General features: G+C 41.9%; 1 protein-coding gene across 1 annotated transcript in view; it reads left to right on the top strand.

Annotated features, from left to right (window-relative positions):
• Positions 1 to 16,510, top strand: part of LOC122548766 (piezo-type mechanosensitive ion channel component 2) — a 746,345-nt gene that overhangs the window by 433,683 nt on the left and 296,152 nt on the right. Inside the window, exon 6 of the mRNA XM_043687533.1 lies at positions 14,674 to 14,767. Within this exon, the coding sequence (XP_043543468.1) occupies positions 14,674 to 14,767 (94 nt within the window). The remainder of the gene's footprint in view (positions 1 to 14,673; positions 14,768 to 16,510) is intronic.

The following is a 16,510-nucleotide window of genomic DNA, read 5'->3' on the forward strand; positions in this document are numbered from 1 at the left end:
TGTAGGAGTCTGTGTGTCTATGAGGGTGTGTGTGGGTGTCTGTGTGCGCGTCTGTGTGTATCTGTGTCCGTGTGCATGTGAGAGTGTGTGTGTGTATGTGTGTAGTGCAATGGTGATCACCTGTAATGTGACATGAACCCAAGGTCCCAGTTGAGGCCCTCCCTATGGGTACCGAACTTAGCTATCAGCCTCGACTCAGCCACTTTCCTCTGCTGCCTGTCCCGAAGTCCACCTTGGAGGATGGTCACCCGAAGGTCCGAGGCTGAATGACCTGGACCACTGAAATGTTCCCCAACTGGGAGGGAATCCTCCTGTCTGTTGATTGTTGTGCAGTGCCCATTCATCCGTTGTCGTAGCCTTTGCTCAGTGACATCAACAATTTTCATCCCACCATCAAATTCACCATGGACTACTCTCAACTGTCTGTCTCATTCTTGGACGCGTGCGTCTCCATCAAGGACGGACACCTCAGCACCACACTCTACCGCAAACCCACAGACAACCTCACAATGCTACACTTCTCCAGCTTCCACCCAAAACATATTAAAACAGCCATTCCCTATGGACAAGCCCTACGCATACACTGGATCTGCTCAGATGAGGAGGAATGTGACGGACACCTGGAAGTACTCAAGGATGCCCTCACAAGAACGGGGTACAATGTTCAACTCATCGACCGCCAGTTCCGATGTGCCACAGCAAGGAACCGTAATGACCTCCTCAGGAGACAGACACGGGATGCAATTGAGAGGGTACCCTTCGTTGTTCAGTACTTCCCAGGGGCTGAAAAATTACGCCATGTTCTTCGTGACCTGCAACACATTATCAATGGAGATGAGCGCCTCACCAAGACCTTCCCCACACCTCCACTACTTGCCTTTAAACAACCGCCAAACCTCCCTAATCCCTCCTTTTCCCAAAATGATTGCCCAAGGAATAGCACTCCAGGTGCAACATGCACACCCAGAATATTTTTCAGAGCACCACCCCTCGGCCCCACCTACTTGAGCCCTTACTTTCGATTGGAGGGGTTCCCAGGAATACAGTTCAAGGTGCCTATTATTAGATTTGTGCTCGGCTTTTTGGAATGTGGGGAAGTGCTCTGTGTTGATCGATCTGTGAAATTTCATTGTGAGTCATTTGACACAGATACAGGTTGACATTGGACCAACCTCCTTTTAGAATTAGAATTAGAAATAGCTTTATTATCACATGTACTCATGAGTACAGTGAAAAGTTTACAAGTCCCCACTTACAGCTTAGGTACTGAGGTGCAGATTCTTAAGTACAAATTCTTAGGGAAAAAGATTAGAAAATATTTATCTCTCTGGATTGTGCTATCCACTGAAAGTGAAAATTGAGGGAGATGTGCAATAGACAAATGATTCAACTAGATTGCCACAAGGCAACGCCAATGCACTGAAGAGCAAAACATGTACCTCTAACCTACAAGCACAATTACTTTTCTCAATAAAACATTGACAAGAGAAATTTGTGACAAATGTAGAAAATAGGAGCAGGAGTAGGTCATTCAGCTCATCAAGGCTGCTCCTCCATTCAATCTGATGATGGCTGATCATCCAACTCAGCACCCTATTCCTGCTTTCTCTCCCATTATCTTTGATCCCTTTAGATCCCTAAGAATTACATTTAAAGTCTGCAACAACCTAGCAAAAGTTACAAAGAACATTGAATGAGTAGTCATGATTCGGAGACAATCAATTTTTCAATGTATAATTTCAGTTACATCACACTGCAAATTTTTGCTATAAATTCTGTGTTACGATCGAGCCCTCCACAATCACCTGATGAAGGAGTGTCGCTCCGAAAGCTAGTGTGCTTCCAATTAAACCTGTTGTACTATAACCTGGTGTTGTGTGATTTTTAACTTTGTACACCCCAGTCCAACACCGGCATCTCCGAATAAAGATAAGATAGACAGCCAACAGCTTTTCCCTGGTAGCAGAATCTAAAATTAGAGGGTATAGGTTTAAGATGAGAGGAGAAAGATACAAAAGGGTCCAGATGGGTAGTTTTTTTCACATCGAGAGGATTGTGAGTGTTCGGAACGGGCTGCCTGAGGTCATGGTGGATTGTCATTTAAGAAACATTTGGACAAATACATGGATGGGATAGCCATGGAGCGGTATAGATCAAAGATAAATAAATGGGACCAATTTAGTTGCGAAAACTGGGCAATGTGGACAAGTTGGGTCAAAGGGCCTATTTTCACGCTGCAAACCTCTGTGACTCTAAGTGTTCTGAAGAAGGGTCATTAGACACAAAACATTAACTCTGTTTCTGCCAGACCTGCTGAGTTCCTCTATGTATTTCTGTTTTTGCTTTTGATAAACCGACGTTGGTTTCATCAGTGAAGAGAAAGCTAAAGGGATCTAAATGAGGTGTCCAAAGTTATAAGGGGCATAGATAGGGTACATAGTGTTTGAAACTTTTCCCCTTAAGTAGAAGTCTCAAAATCGGACACAGTTTTAAAATAAGAAACAAAGCGTTTAGAAAGGATTTGAGGAAAATTATTTTCACACAAAGGGTAGTGGGCACGTCGAACTCATTGCCTAAAAGGGTGCTTGAGGTGGGAACGCTTAAGCAATATTTAGATAATCACTTGAACTAGCGGGGCTGTAGGCCAAGTACTGGAAAATTGGACTAGAATAGATATTTCTTAATGACTGGCATAGACACAATGGGCTCTGTTGTTAAGTACTCTATGACATTAAGTAACCATCATTTTGTTTTTTGTTTACTTGCATAGAACATAGAATGTTACAGCGCAGAATAGGCCCTTCAGCCCTTGATGTTGTGCTGACCTGTGAAATTAAGCTGATACCTATCTAACCTACACTCTTCCATTATTATCCAGATGTATGTCTTATGCCCATTTAAATGCCCTTAACATCGGTGAATCTACTACTGTTGCAGGCAGGCTGTTCCACGCCCCTACTATTTTCTGAGTAAAGAAACTACCCCTAATCCCTGTCCTAAATCTATCACCCCTCAATTTAAAGCTATGTCCTCTCATGCTAACCTTCACCATCTGAGGAAAAAAACTTTCTGTCCATCCTATCTGTGCCTCTGATTATCTTACACGTCTTGATTAAGTCACCTGTCAACCTTCTTCTCTCCAATGAAAATAGCCTCAGTTCCCTCAGCCTTTCCTCATAAGATCTTCCTTCTAGATCAGGCAACATCCTAACAGATCTCTTCTGAACCCTTTCCAAAGCTTCCACATCCGTCCTATGATGCGGTGACCAGAACTGTATGCAAACTCCAGTTGTGGCCTTACCAGTGTCTTGTACAGGAGAAGCATGACCTCATGGCTCCGAAACTCAATTCCCCCTACCAATAAACGCCAACACACCATATGCCTTCTTAACAACCCTGTCAACCTGGGTGGCAACTTTCAGGGATTTGTGCACCTGGACACCAAGATTTCTCTGTTCATCTATCAGTAGCCCAGTACTCTTCATTCCTGTTACTTCTTCCGAAGTGAACTACCTCACACTTTTCCGCATTAAACTCCATTTGCCACTTCCCAGCCCAGCTCTGCATCTTATCTATGTCTGTTGCGGTTCTGTTCGCCGAACTGGAAGTTTTTGTTGCAAACGTTTCGTCCCCTGGCTAGGCGACATCATCAGTGCTTGGGAGCCTCCTGCGAAGCGCTTCTTTGATGTTTCTTCCGGTGTTTATAGTGGCCTGTCCCTGCCGCTTCCAGTTGTCAGTTTCAGCTGTCAGCTGTAGTGGTTGGTATATTGGGTCCAGGTCGATGTGTTTGTTGATGGAGTTTGTGGAGAATGCCATGCCTCTAGGAATTCCCTGGCTGTTCTCTGTCTGGCTTGCCCTATGATAGTAGTGTTGTCCCAGTCGAATTCATGTTGCTTGTTGTCTGCATGTGTGGCTACCAAGGAAGCGGCAGGGTCAGACCACTATAAACACCGGAGGAAACATCAAAGAAGCGCTTCGCAGGAGGCTCCCAAGCACTGATGGTGTCGCCTAGCCAGGGGACGAAACGTTTGCAACAAAAACTTCCAGTTCGGCGAACAGAACCACAACAACGAGCACCCGAGCTACAAATCTTCGCACAAACCTTATCTATGTCTCTCTGGAACCCACAACTTCCTTCGGCAGTACCCACAACTATGCCTACCTTCGTGTCATCTGCAAATTTACTAACCCATCCTTCTACGCCCACATCTAAATCATTTATAAAAATGACAAACAGCAGGGGCCCCAAAACAGATCCTTGCGGCACACCACTGGTAACTGAGCTCCAGGATGAACATTTCCCATCAACCACCACCCTCTGTCTTCTTCCAGCTAGTCAATTTCTGATCCAAACCACTAAATCATCTTCAATCATAAAATTTCCTATTTTGTGCATTAGCCTATAGTGTGGAACCTTATCAAACGTCTTACTGAAATCCATATACACCACATCAACTGCTTTACCTCCATCCACCCATTTTGTCACCTTCTCATGGAACTCAATAAAGTTAATCAGGCATGACCTACCCTTCACAAAACTGTTGACTATCCCTAATCGAATTATTCCTTTCCAGATGATTATAAATTCTATCTCTTATTACATTTTCCAACACCTTACCCACAACCAAAGTAAGGCTCACTGGCCTATAATTACCAGGGTTGTCCCAACTTCTCTTCTTAAACAAGGGAACAGCATTTACTATCCTCCAGTCTTCTGGAACTACTCCTGTAGACAATGACAACATAAAGATCAAAGCCAAAGTCTCTGCAAACTCCTCCCTTGCTTTTCAGAAAATCCAAGTATAAATCCCATCCGGCCCAGTAGTCTTACCTGTTTTCAGATCTTCAAAGATTGCTAAAACTTCCACTTTGTCAACCACAAACCCATCTAATCTAGTAGCCTGTATCTCTCTATTCTCACTAACATTTTTCCAATGTGAATGATATTTAGCTAATGAATTTAGGATTAGAAGCAAGGTCTGATAAGGTCAAATAATATACAGCAAAAAATTTGCAACTTGTATATATTTTAGTTATCTTATGGTCTTACCACAATTAATAAAATATATTTTCCCTACAATTGTCAGATTAATGTCAACAATCCATCAACTATTAGCAATTGATTTTTCCATAGGTTAGTTTATTTAAAACAGTGAAGCACATTGCAAGTTATGAAGCATTGCAGCAAACCAATTGGTTTCTATTTCAACAGTTTGCAGATAGAAAGCAAACTAACTGTCAGACAGAGTCACAACATTGTATACATTCAGCGAAAAGAGGAGCAGTGTCTCTCCTGCTCCTTGGATGCTGCCTGACCTGCTGCGCTTTTCCTGCAACACATTTTTCAGCTCTGATCTCCAGCATCTGCAGTCCTCACTTTCTCCTAGCTGATACACAAGAGACAACTTTTGTACCAGAATAACCACTGACTGATCTTCTTCAACAGGTAGTTTTGAGTGATGTAAATCTTTTTTGGCATTCCTTTTTTTTTTTGGAGCTTCCAAATCATTTTTAAATTTATGATTTTCCACTTTACATTCTTCTATTTCTATCAAAGTTTTAGCCTTTTTTGGTGCAGTTTATATTCAGCCTTCATAACCTGTTCTAATAACTATCAGCCCTTTATTATTTTTGTTTTCTTTAATGCTTAAGCCTCATCCATTTGCTGTCTCAATGGTTGTTGACTTTGTCCACAACCTTTATTCTGGCATCTATTTCTGAAAGTACTCTCTCATAAATGAGTTCCTGTTCCTTTTGTACAACTGTGCTATACCTTGTGCTGTACATCTCTTTCCCTTTTGCATGGCAGTGATTTTCTCCAGCACTGCTGTATGCTTAGTCTAATATTTCTTCAGCTGATCCTGCTTAGCCAGATTTGTTTTATTTGCAAGTTGCTCCAAATACACCAGTAAACTGCGGGAGTGATTGGAATAAGGTTGGCCAGGTGCATCTCACTGAGTATGAATTCCATGATTGGGGCTGTTAACCTGGGGCAATCAGGGAGTTCTTGCTGACATATATAAATAGGAGTCCCCTTTGATGTGAAGGGCAGTGTTTGTCACTGGCCACCCGGGTGTTTTCCTATCTTCCTGGTGGTGGAATTTGAATAAAGATTCGTGCACTTTGTGTCTTTCACTGTGTCTAAAAAAAAAATAAATAGGAGTGTCTCACACAGCACTGCCCTTTGATGTGAAGGGCAGTGTTTGTCACTGGCCACCCGGGTGTTTTCCTATCTTCCTGGTGGTGGAATTTGAATAAAGATTTGTGCACTTTGTGTCTTTCACTGTGTCTCACACCTGCACACACACACCATGGGTGCTGGGGGAAAAAATAAGCACTCCCGCACTTAGGTGGTAGTGTGGGGGTTAAATTAAAAAGAAAAAAAAATATAGATTAAAAAAATAAATAGGAGTGTTCAGGGAAAAAAAATAAACAGGAGTGTCAGAGGAAAAGAGAAAAAAATAAACAGGAGTGTCAGAAGAGAAAAAAAATAAACAGGAGTGTCAGAGGAAAAGATAAAAAATAAACAGGAGTGTCAGAGGAAAAGAAAAAAAATAAACAGGAGTGTCAGACATCCTGTTCACTCTGACTGCTGGCTCTGAGGGAGCTGAATCAGTGCCAGGGACTAAAAAAAACAGGAGTTGAGCATTGCCCTTTGATGTGAAGGGCACTGCTTGTCACTGGCCACTTGGGTGTTTCCTTTCTTCCTGGTGGTGGAAATTGAATAAAGATTCGTGCACCTTGTGTCTCTCACTGTGTCTCACACTTACACACACACACCATGGGTGCTGGGGGAAAAAAAGCACTACCGCAGATTGGCGGTAGTGTGGGGGTTAAAGGAAAGAAAAAAGAAGAAAAAAAATAGGAGTGTTCAGGGAAAAAAAATAAACAGGGGTGTCAGGGGAAAAGAAAAAAATATAAACAGGAGTGTCAGACATCCTGTTCACTCTGACTGCTGGCTCTGAGGGAGCTGAATCAGTGCCAGGGACTAAAAAAATAAACAGGAGTCGAGCACTGCCCTTTGATGTGAAGGGCACTGCTTGTCACTGGCCACTTGGGTGTTTCCTTTCTTCCTGGTGATGGAAACTTAAAAAAGATTCGTGCACCTTGTGTCTCTCACTGTGTCTAGAGAAAAGAGAAAGAAAAGAAAATAAACAGGAGTCTCCCAACACCCTTGAGTTGCTCAGGGAGAGGTGAGCGCTGCAGGGAGTGGAGTGAATTATTTCCCCCTCCAATTCTATTTTGATTTAATCCCTGCCCTCCCTTTCACTGTTTGATCACACAGCATTGCCCTTTGATGTGAAGGACACTGCTTGTCACTGGCCAATCGGGTGTTTCCTTTCTTCCTGGTGGTGGAAAGTGAATAAAGATTTGTGCACCTTGTGTCTCTCACTGTGTCTCACACCTGCACACACACAACATGGGTGCTGGGGAAAAAAATAAGCACTACCGCAGTTAGGCGGTAGTGTGGAGAAAATTTTTTTTAAAAAATAAACAGGAGTGTCAGACATCCTAAAAATAAAAATAGGAGTGTCAGACATCATGTTCACTCTGAGAGCTGGATCTGAGGAAGCTGGATTAGTATCAAGGACTGTCCACATGTAAACAAAGGGTGACTTGGTGATGGGATACTATCCTCTGTGGAGAAAAAAAATAGGAGTGTTCAGGGAAAAAAAAACAGGAGTGTCAGAGGAAAAGAAAAAAAATAAACAGGAATGTCAGACATCCTGTTCACTCTGACCGCTGGCTCTGAGGGAGCTGAATCAGTGCCAGGGACTAAAAAAAACAGGAGTCGAGCATTGCCCTTTGATGTGAAGAGCACTGCTTGTCACTGGCCACTTGGGTGTTTCCTTTCTTCTGGTGGTGGAAACAAAAAAGATTCGTGCACCTTGTGTCTTTCACTGTGTCTAGAGAAAAGAGAAAGAAAATAAAATAAACAGGAGTCTCCCAACACCCTTGAGTTGTTCAGGGAGAGGTGAGCGCTGCAGGGAGTGGAGTGAATTATTTCCCCCTCCAATTCTATTTTGATTTAATCCCTGCCCTCCCTTTCACTGTTTGATCACATAGCATTGCCCTTTGATGTCAAGGGCACTGCTTGTCACTGGCCACTTGGGTGTTTCCTTTCTTCCTTGTGCACCTTGTGTCTCTCACTGTGTCTCACACCTGCACACACACAACATGGGTGCTGGGGAAAAAATAGGCACTACTCAGTTAAGCGGTAGTGTGGGGAGTAAGAAAAAAAAGAAAAATATAAACAGGAAGTTCTGTTCACTCTGCTGGCTGGCTCTGAGGGAAAAAAAAATAAACATGAGTCTCAGGGATTCTCCTCACTCTAGAGACTGGCTCTGAGCGAGCTGCTCAGAGTCCATGCCCTGTGCACATTTAAATAAAGATGTCTTGGTGATGGGAAACCAGCCTCTGTGGAGTTATTTCAATTGGCAATATTTTTCTCTCAGCTGGAAATGTGTTGCTGGAAAAGCGCAGCAGGTCAGGCAGCATCCAGGGAACAGGAGAATCGACGTTTCGGGCATCAGCCCTTCTTCAGGAATGAGGAAAGAATATTTTTCTCTCAGACTTTCAGAGTCAGTTAGCTCAATTGCTGGCTGGTCAGGTTTTGATAGGAGGTAATGTCAACAAAAAGTACCTGTAATCGCTTTAAGTGTGGTGACCCTCAGATTAAACCCATGACCAGTCGCTTTTCTACAACGAGAGAATGATCAATGTCGACTTTCACTTTACTATTCTGATGGATGAACGTGTCTGTAGATTGCAACTAATGCAATAAATAGGTATGAATACATACCTGTAATTGTTGTCCCATCAGTGTCAATGGTGTAGAACTTCCACTACATCCAGGCAGAGTGATTATATAAGCACTCCAGTCCTATTAATTCTGCATGTGGAATTAGTTTATCATTGTATACTCATTCTTTGGGTTTTGTCAACCTGTTCCATGTCTGTGGGAATATGTCTTTTATAATTTGTAGCAGTAGTGTATTGGCACTTGTACCTGTATCAATCAATAACAGACAGTCACTAGTTTTCTGAGTACAGATAACCTAAATTTTCAAAAACACTTCAAAGACTGTGATGACATTGATGTTTTGCACAAAATTGTGAAATGGGTTCACCATTCACTGTGTTCTCATAAATTCCCTCCTTAAAGGCATTGTGGTTAAACCCACAGTAGGTGGACTGTAGCAGTTCAAGAAGGCAGATCCCCACCACCTTTTCAAGGGCAACTAAAGAGAGGCAATAAATGCTGGCCAGCTAGTGATGCCTACATCTCACGCTATGCACAGAGTCAGGTTCTGTTGTCATTCATGTCATGGGAATGTCTCTGACAGAATACTATGAGTGGTCTTTATTGTAGCTTGAAGGTACTTCATATGTGTGGTCTGTTTTGGTCAGTGCATGATTCCTTTACAGCTGCATCAGACTTTTCTCTGGTGCATGCCTCTGCCAAAGACCCTTTCTGCCACATGCCTTGCAAAATTGTTTAAAATCTAGGTATTTCCTTAGTTCAGGAACAAGACCACATCTTTCACATGTCTTGCTTTATGTGGATGTTTGAGTGATTGTGTCAGCTGTGATGTTTGTACTTAGGACCTGTGAACTTTGTCAACCTGTGCAGATTGCATTATTTTTATAACAATCTTTCTGTACTTCTTTGATGCTCTAAAGTCAGTTTGACTTGCACATCTTTATGGGAAGCTTCCATGGAGGTGGATGCAATCACAAACTCAACAATTCTGTTTATAAGTTAACCATCCCAAAGAGATTCATGTATTCTATCTTCTGTCTAAATGTCATGAAATGTAGTTAATAAGTACAGAAATTTGATTGACTCCAACTTGGTTGTCTAATGTGGTCCGTACCTTTTGGGGATCTTTTACCTCTTGGCAACTTTAAATCCTGGCATGTTAAATCCATGCAATTCTGTATTCCCAGTTGCTAAACAAATCTTAATAACATAGAACAGTCCAGCACATTGCAGGCCCTTTGACCCTTGATGTTGGCCGACCTTTTATCCTCCTCTACGATCAAACTAACCTACGTATCTTTCATTGTACTATTTTCCATGTGCTTATCCAAGAGTCGCTTAAATGTCCCTAATGTATCTGATTCTACTACCACCGCTGGCAGTGCTTTCCACATACCAACCACTCTGTGTAAAGAACTGACCTCTGATATTTCCCCTAAACCTTCCTCCAGCTACCTTAAAATTATGCCCCCTCATGATAGCCATTTCCACTTTGAGAAAATGTCTCTGGCTATCCATTCTATCTATGCCTCTCATCATCTTGTACACCTCTATCAAGTCACCTCTCATTCCTCTTTGCTCCAATGAGAAAGCCCTAGCTACCTCAACCTTTCTTCATAAGATATGCCCTCCAAGTAGGCAGCACCCTGGCAAATCTCCTCTGCACCCTCTCTAAAACTTCCACATCCTTCCTATATTGAGGTGACAAGAACTTAACAAAATATTCCAAGTGTGGTCTAACCAGGGCTGTATACAGCTGCAAGGAGAAAGTGAGGACTGCAGATGCTGGAGATCAGAGCTGAAAATGTGTTGCTGGAAAAGCGCAGCAGGTCAGGCATTCCTGAAGAAGGGATCATGCCCGAAACATCGATTCTGCTGCTCCTTGGATGCTGCCTGATCTGCTGCACTTTTCCAGCAACACATTTTCAGCTCTGTATACAGCTGCACTTAACCTCGGGGCTTTTAAACTCAATCGCCCTGCTAGTGAAAGCCAACACACCATACGCCTTCTTAACAATTTGGGTGGCAACTTTGAGGGATCTATGGACGCAGACCCCAAGATCCCTCTGTTTATCCACACTGCCAAGAATCCTGTCTTCAATCCTATATTCTGCATTCAAATTCAACCTTCCAAAATAAATTACTGCACACTTTTCCAGGTTGAACTCCATCTGCCTCTTACCAACCCAGTTCTGCATTCTGTCAATGTCCCGTTATAACCTACAACAGCCCTCCACATTATTCTCCACTCCATCAACCTTCGTGTCATCAGCAAACTTCCTAACCCACCCTTCCACTTCCTCATCCAAGTCACAAAGCGTAGAGGTCCCAGAACCGATTCCTGTGGAACACCACTGGTCACCAAGCTCCAGGCTGAATATTTTCCATCTATTCCCACCTTCTGTCTTCAATTGGCCAGCCAGTTCTGTATTCGGATAGCCAGATTTTCCCTCTATCCCATGCCTCCTTACTTTCTGAATGAGCATACTGTGGGGAACTTTATCAAACAACTTGCTAAAATCCATGTACACCATATTCACTGCTCTACCTTAATTAATGTATTTTGTCACATCCTCAAAGAATTCAACGAGGTTTGCAAGGTATGACCTGCCCCTCACAAAGCCATTTTACCAAGCTATAGTTTTCCAAGTAATCATAAATCCTGTGTCTCAAAATCCTCTCTAATAATTTGCCCACCACAGACTTAAGACTGATTGGTCTGTAGTTCCCAGGATTATCCCTATTCCCTTTCTTGAACAGGGAATAACATTTGTCAACCTCCAATCATCTGGCACGACTCCAGTAGACAGTGAGGATGTAAAGATCATCACCAAAGGTGCAGCAATCTCTGCCCTCACTTCCTGTAGTAACCTAGGGTATATCCTGTTGGCCCAAGGGACTTATCTACCCTTACGTTTATCAAGATTTTCAGCACATCCTCCTTCTTAACATCAACCTGTTTAAGCATATCAGTCTGTTTCACGCTGTCCTCAGAAATGTCAAGGTCCCTGTCAGTAGTGAATATTGAAGCAAAGTGTTCATTAAGGACCTCCCCTACCTCCTCTGATTCCAGGCACAAGCTCCCTCCACTATCCCTGCTCAGCCCTATGTTTACTCTGGCCATCCTCTTGTTCCTCATATAAGTATAGAATGCCTTAGGATTAATGGTTTGCTTTTCTATATTAGATACACCCAGATTTAAAACATCAGCTGTGAATGTTGTTTAAGATTTTGAGTTCTGTTAACAAGCTGACAGGTAATTAAAAGGTTATACTGAATCTCATACATTCAATATCAAACTAATAGTTTTCAAATATGCAAGAATAAACTATAGTCAGGCACTTTACTTAAAAATTAGTTCATGATACTTCACTTAGCTTGCCGCATGAATCAACTTGTTAATTTTAATTTGCTCCCCTCCATCTCTTTCTCCCTATATTTGAAGCTTCTCCCTATATTTTGGTCCCTATATATGTTTTGCAATATTGTCTTATTGTTTTGTCCAGCAGCAAAAATTTTATGTCATAATCTTTTTAGTTATGTAGAAGTTTGCATTAGTTAAGAAAGCAAATTTTGTTCTTATAACACAGCCACCACACTTCACCTCAAATGAGTAAATCCAGCTGCTGCTCTTGAGGTTGCGTGTGCTACAGTTTTCTTTCCCAACAGAAAACCATGAATTCCTGCAGCAAGGTAAAAGGTGGAATAAAATTTAGTAATTTAATTGAGTTTGTACTGCTGTTGAGGAGCTTTGCACTCAGAAAGAAATTGAAGTCACAAACCCTGTGACTTTATTCCTGTTGCTAATGAAGAACTTATGCACAGCACTCTCACAACTTCCTAATTTTATTTCCACTGGTAGGCAAGGATATTGGAAAATAATTATCTCAGTCTACTTAATCAAAAATCCGCGACAAGAGACAAACGTCGTAAGCCTCTCAAACAATTCAAAGCAGCCTAAAATTAGATTAATTGACACTTCTCCAGATTTGTTATTTGTCTAACTTGATAAATGTTCTGCCACCATTCAAATGCTACCATTTAAAAGTGCTTTATCTTTAAAATCTTATGTCCATCATCCATCCAAAATTCACAATTGTTTACAAAGGCATTTGTAATAATTGAGCACATGGATCTTAGTGGTTTAAATGTCACATCCCAATGATTTATGATTATCTTTGATTTGATTTATTGTAGTCACATGCACCTAAGTACAGCGAAAACTTCTGTTTTGCAAGCAGTACAGGCGGATCATAGCAAACAAGGACATAGAGATGGGTGCTTAGGCAGAATGAGGCATACAAGGTTTTGGAGAAAGTGACGACTGCAGATGCTGGAGATCAGAGCTGAAAAATGTGTTGCTGGAAAAGCGTAGCAGGTCAGGCAGCATCCAAGGAGCAGGAGAATCGATGTTTCGGGCATAAGCCCTTCTTCAGGAATCTATTCCTTGGATGCTGCCTGACCTGCTGCGCTTTTCCAGCAACACATTTTTCAGCATACAAGGTTATGGCTATACAGGAGGTGCACAAAGAAAGATAACATTAGCATGATCAATATTATTTGAAGTTGGAACTGACCATTCAACAGTCTAATAACAGCAATGAAGAAGCAATGGTGCATGTGTTCAAGCTTCTGTATCATCTGCCTGATGGAAGAGGTTGAAAGAGCGCATTACTGAGGAGGGAGGGTTCTTTGACGATGTTGGCAGCCTTTCTGAGGCAACAAGAAGTGTAAATGGAGTCCAAGGATGGGAGGTTGGTTGGTGATGATTTGGGCTGTGAACACAACTTTCTGCAGTTTCTTATGATCCTGGTCAGAGCAATTACCATACCAGGCTATTATGCACTCACACTTCCTGTGGTGGATCTGTAAACGTTGGTGACGCTCCTTATTGACAAGCTGAATTTCCTAAGCTGCTTCTTGCCTTGACCGTCACAACTATGTGGGAGGTCCAGGACAATGGTTGGCTATAGTCACTCTTAGAAACTTGACATTCTTGACCCTCTCCACCTCAGCTCCGTTGATATAGATAGGGGTGTGTCCTCCTTTCCCTCCTGAAGTCAATGATCAGTTCTTTTGTTTTGCTGATATTGACAGAGAGATTGTTATCACTGCATCATAACACCAAGCTCTTTATCTCCTTCCAGTCTTCTTACCTTGTGCTACATAACTTAGTGCACTGTCTGTCACCCCCTTGACAAAAAAACAGTTTCTACTGAGAAAGGATACATTAATTTGAAAAATATGAAGTGGACTAACTAATATTCAGGCATAGTTCTAACAACTCTGACAAAATTGGCCATTTCAGGGTGCATGCTTATTGAAGTGCCTCTTAACATATATTGTGAGCAAATCATGTTATATAATTGTTAGCTTAAACCACTTATATATTGACATCTAATTTGCTGCTGAACACAACATCAGTATTAATCATTATTATAAGTTTACAATCTATGACATGCAGCAATGATTCCATGCAGCTATATACTATGGCATTTCTGCCCTCAAGTGGTTACACTTAGTACAAACCCATTACAACATTTTTTTTTGAAATACTTTTCTTTAAATAAAAAAAAATAGGGTTTTTTGTGTTTGGATGTGGAAGGTTGCTCATTTGCAGGACAGATTTGAAAGCACCAGGATGTATGCACCCTGGAAACACACATGTCAACTGTGAAAAGCTAAATTTTTATAATTTATGGACTGGGTCTCCGACATCCCTCTTCTGTAGCTTTCTGCATTGAAATAAATTCAGCACCAATATTCTTCCTACGAAAGGATTCTGAAGAAGAGTTGTACTCAAATTGAAATATTAACTCTGTTTCTCCTTCCTTAGATGTTGCCAGATCTGCTGAGTTTTCCCAGCATTTTCTGTGTTTGTTTCAGTCTCTCCCTTGCTGCCGTTCCAGCTCCTGGATCTGGTGACCAAGCCAATGTCTCGTTATTGTAATATAAAAGGTTACTTTGTTATATGCAAATATGACATAATATACATCATCAAAGGTGATGCAGTGTCCTATCACATTATTATGCTGTTGCAAGTCAAATTCCCTGTTAGATGACGTTTGTCTGTTAGTGATGTCTGCAAATGAAAGTTAAAAGTTTTCAAGCTTCTTCACCAGACTATGTAGAAATGCTTTGGTCACACAAGAACAGTCTAAGAGAGCAACCTTCGACATCCAGTAGATGCCATCAAAATTAATGGTGTAGTGGACAGTGAAGAAGATTACCTCAGAGTACAATGAGACCTTGATCAGATGAGCAAATGGGTTGAGGAATGGAAGATGGAGTTTAATTTATATGAATGTAAAGTGCTACATTTTAGTATGGCATTTCAGGAAAGGACTTACAGAGTTAATAGTAAGATAGAGTCATAGAGATGTACAGCATGGAAACAGACCCTCGGTCCAACCCGTCCACGCCGACCAGATATCCCAACCCAATCTAGTCCCACCTACCAGCACCTGGCCCATATCCCTCCAAACCCTTCCTATTCATATACACATCCAAATGCCTCTTAAATGTTGCAAGTGTACCAGCCTCCACCACATCCTCTGGCAGCTCGTTCCATACACATACTACCCTCTGCGTGAAAAAGTTGCCCTTTGGGTCTCTTTTATATCTTTCCCCTCTCACCCTAAACCTATGCCCTCTCATTCTGGACTCCCCAACCCCAGAGAAAAGACTTTGTCTATTTATCCTATCCATGCCCCTCATAATTTTGTAAACTTCTATAAGGTCACCCCTCAGCCTCCGACGCTCCAGGCAAAACAGCCCCCGCCTGTTCAGCCTCTCCTGTAGCTCAGATCCTCCAACCCTGGCAACATCCTTGTAAATCTTTTCTGAACCCTTTCAAGTTTCACAACATCTTTCCAATAGGAAGGAGACCAGAATTGCACACAATATTCCAACAGTGGCCTAACTAATATCCTGTATAGCTGCAACATGACCTCCCAACTCCTGTACTCAATACTCTGACCAATAAAGGAAAGCATACCAAACGCCTTCTTCACTATCCTATCTACCTGCGACTCCACTTTCAAGGAGCTATGCTGAGAGGTGTTGCTGAACAAAGAGACCTTGGGGTGCAGGTTCATAATTCTTTGAAAGTGGAGTTGCAGGTAGACAGGGTAGTGAAGAAGTCCTTTAGTGCGCTTGCTCTTATTGGTCAGTGCATTGTGTATAGAAGTTGGGGTGTCATGCTATGGCTGTACATATTGCTTAGGCCACTTTTGGATTACTGCATTCAACTTTAGTGTCCCTGTTGTAGGAAAGATGTGAAACTTGAAAGAGTTCAGAAAAGATTTACAAGGATGTTGCCAAGGTTAGAGTCTTTGAGCTACAGGGAGAGACTCTATAGACTGGGCTATTTTCCCTGGAGTGTCAGAGGCTGAGGGGTGACCTTACAGTGCTGTATAAAATCATGAGGGACATGGATTGGGTGAATTGCCAAGGTCTTTTCCCCAGAGTGAGGGAATCCAAAACTAGAGGCCATTGTGAGAGAGGAAAGGATTTAAGGGGCAACCTTTTCTTATTCTTAAAGTAAAAAAAAGATTAAAATTGTAATGTAATTTAAATTAAACAAATTGTGTTGCGTGTTTGGAATGAGCTACCAGATGAGGTGGTAGAGGCTAGTACAATAACAACATTGAAAAGACATCTAGATGGGTACATGAATTGGAAGAGTTCAGAGGGATATGGGCCAAATGCTGACAAATGGGACGAGATTAATTTTGGATATCTGGC

This window comes from Chiloscyllium plagiosum, chromosome 4 (assembly GCF_004010195.1).
Source record: "Chiloscyllium plagiosum isolate BGI_BamShark_2017 chromosome 4, ASM401019v2, whole genome shotgun sequence".
NCBI lineage: Eukaryota > Metazoa > Chordata > Chondrichthyes > Orectolobiformes > Hemiscylliidae > Chiloscyllium > Chiloscyllium plagiosum.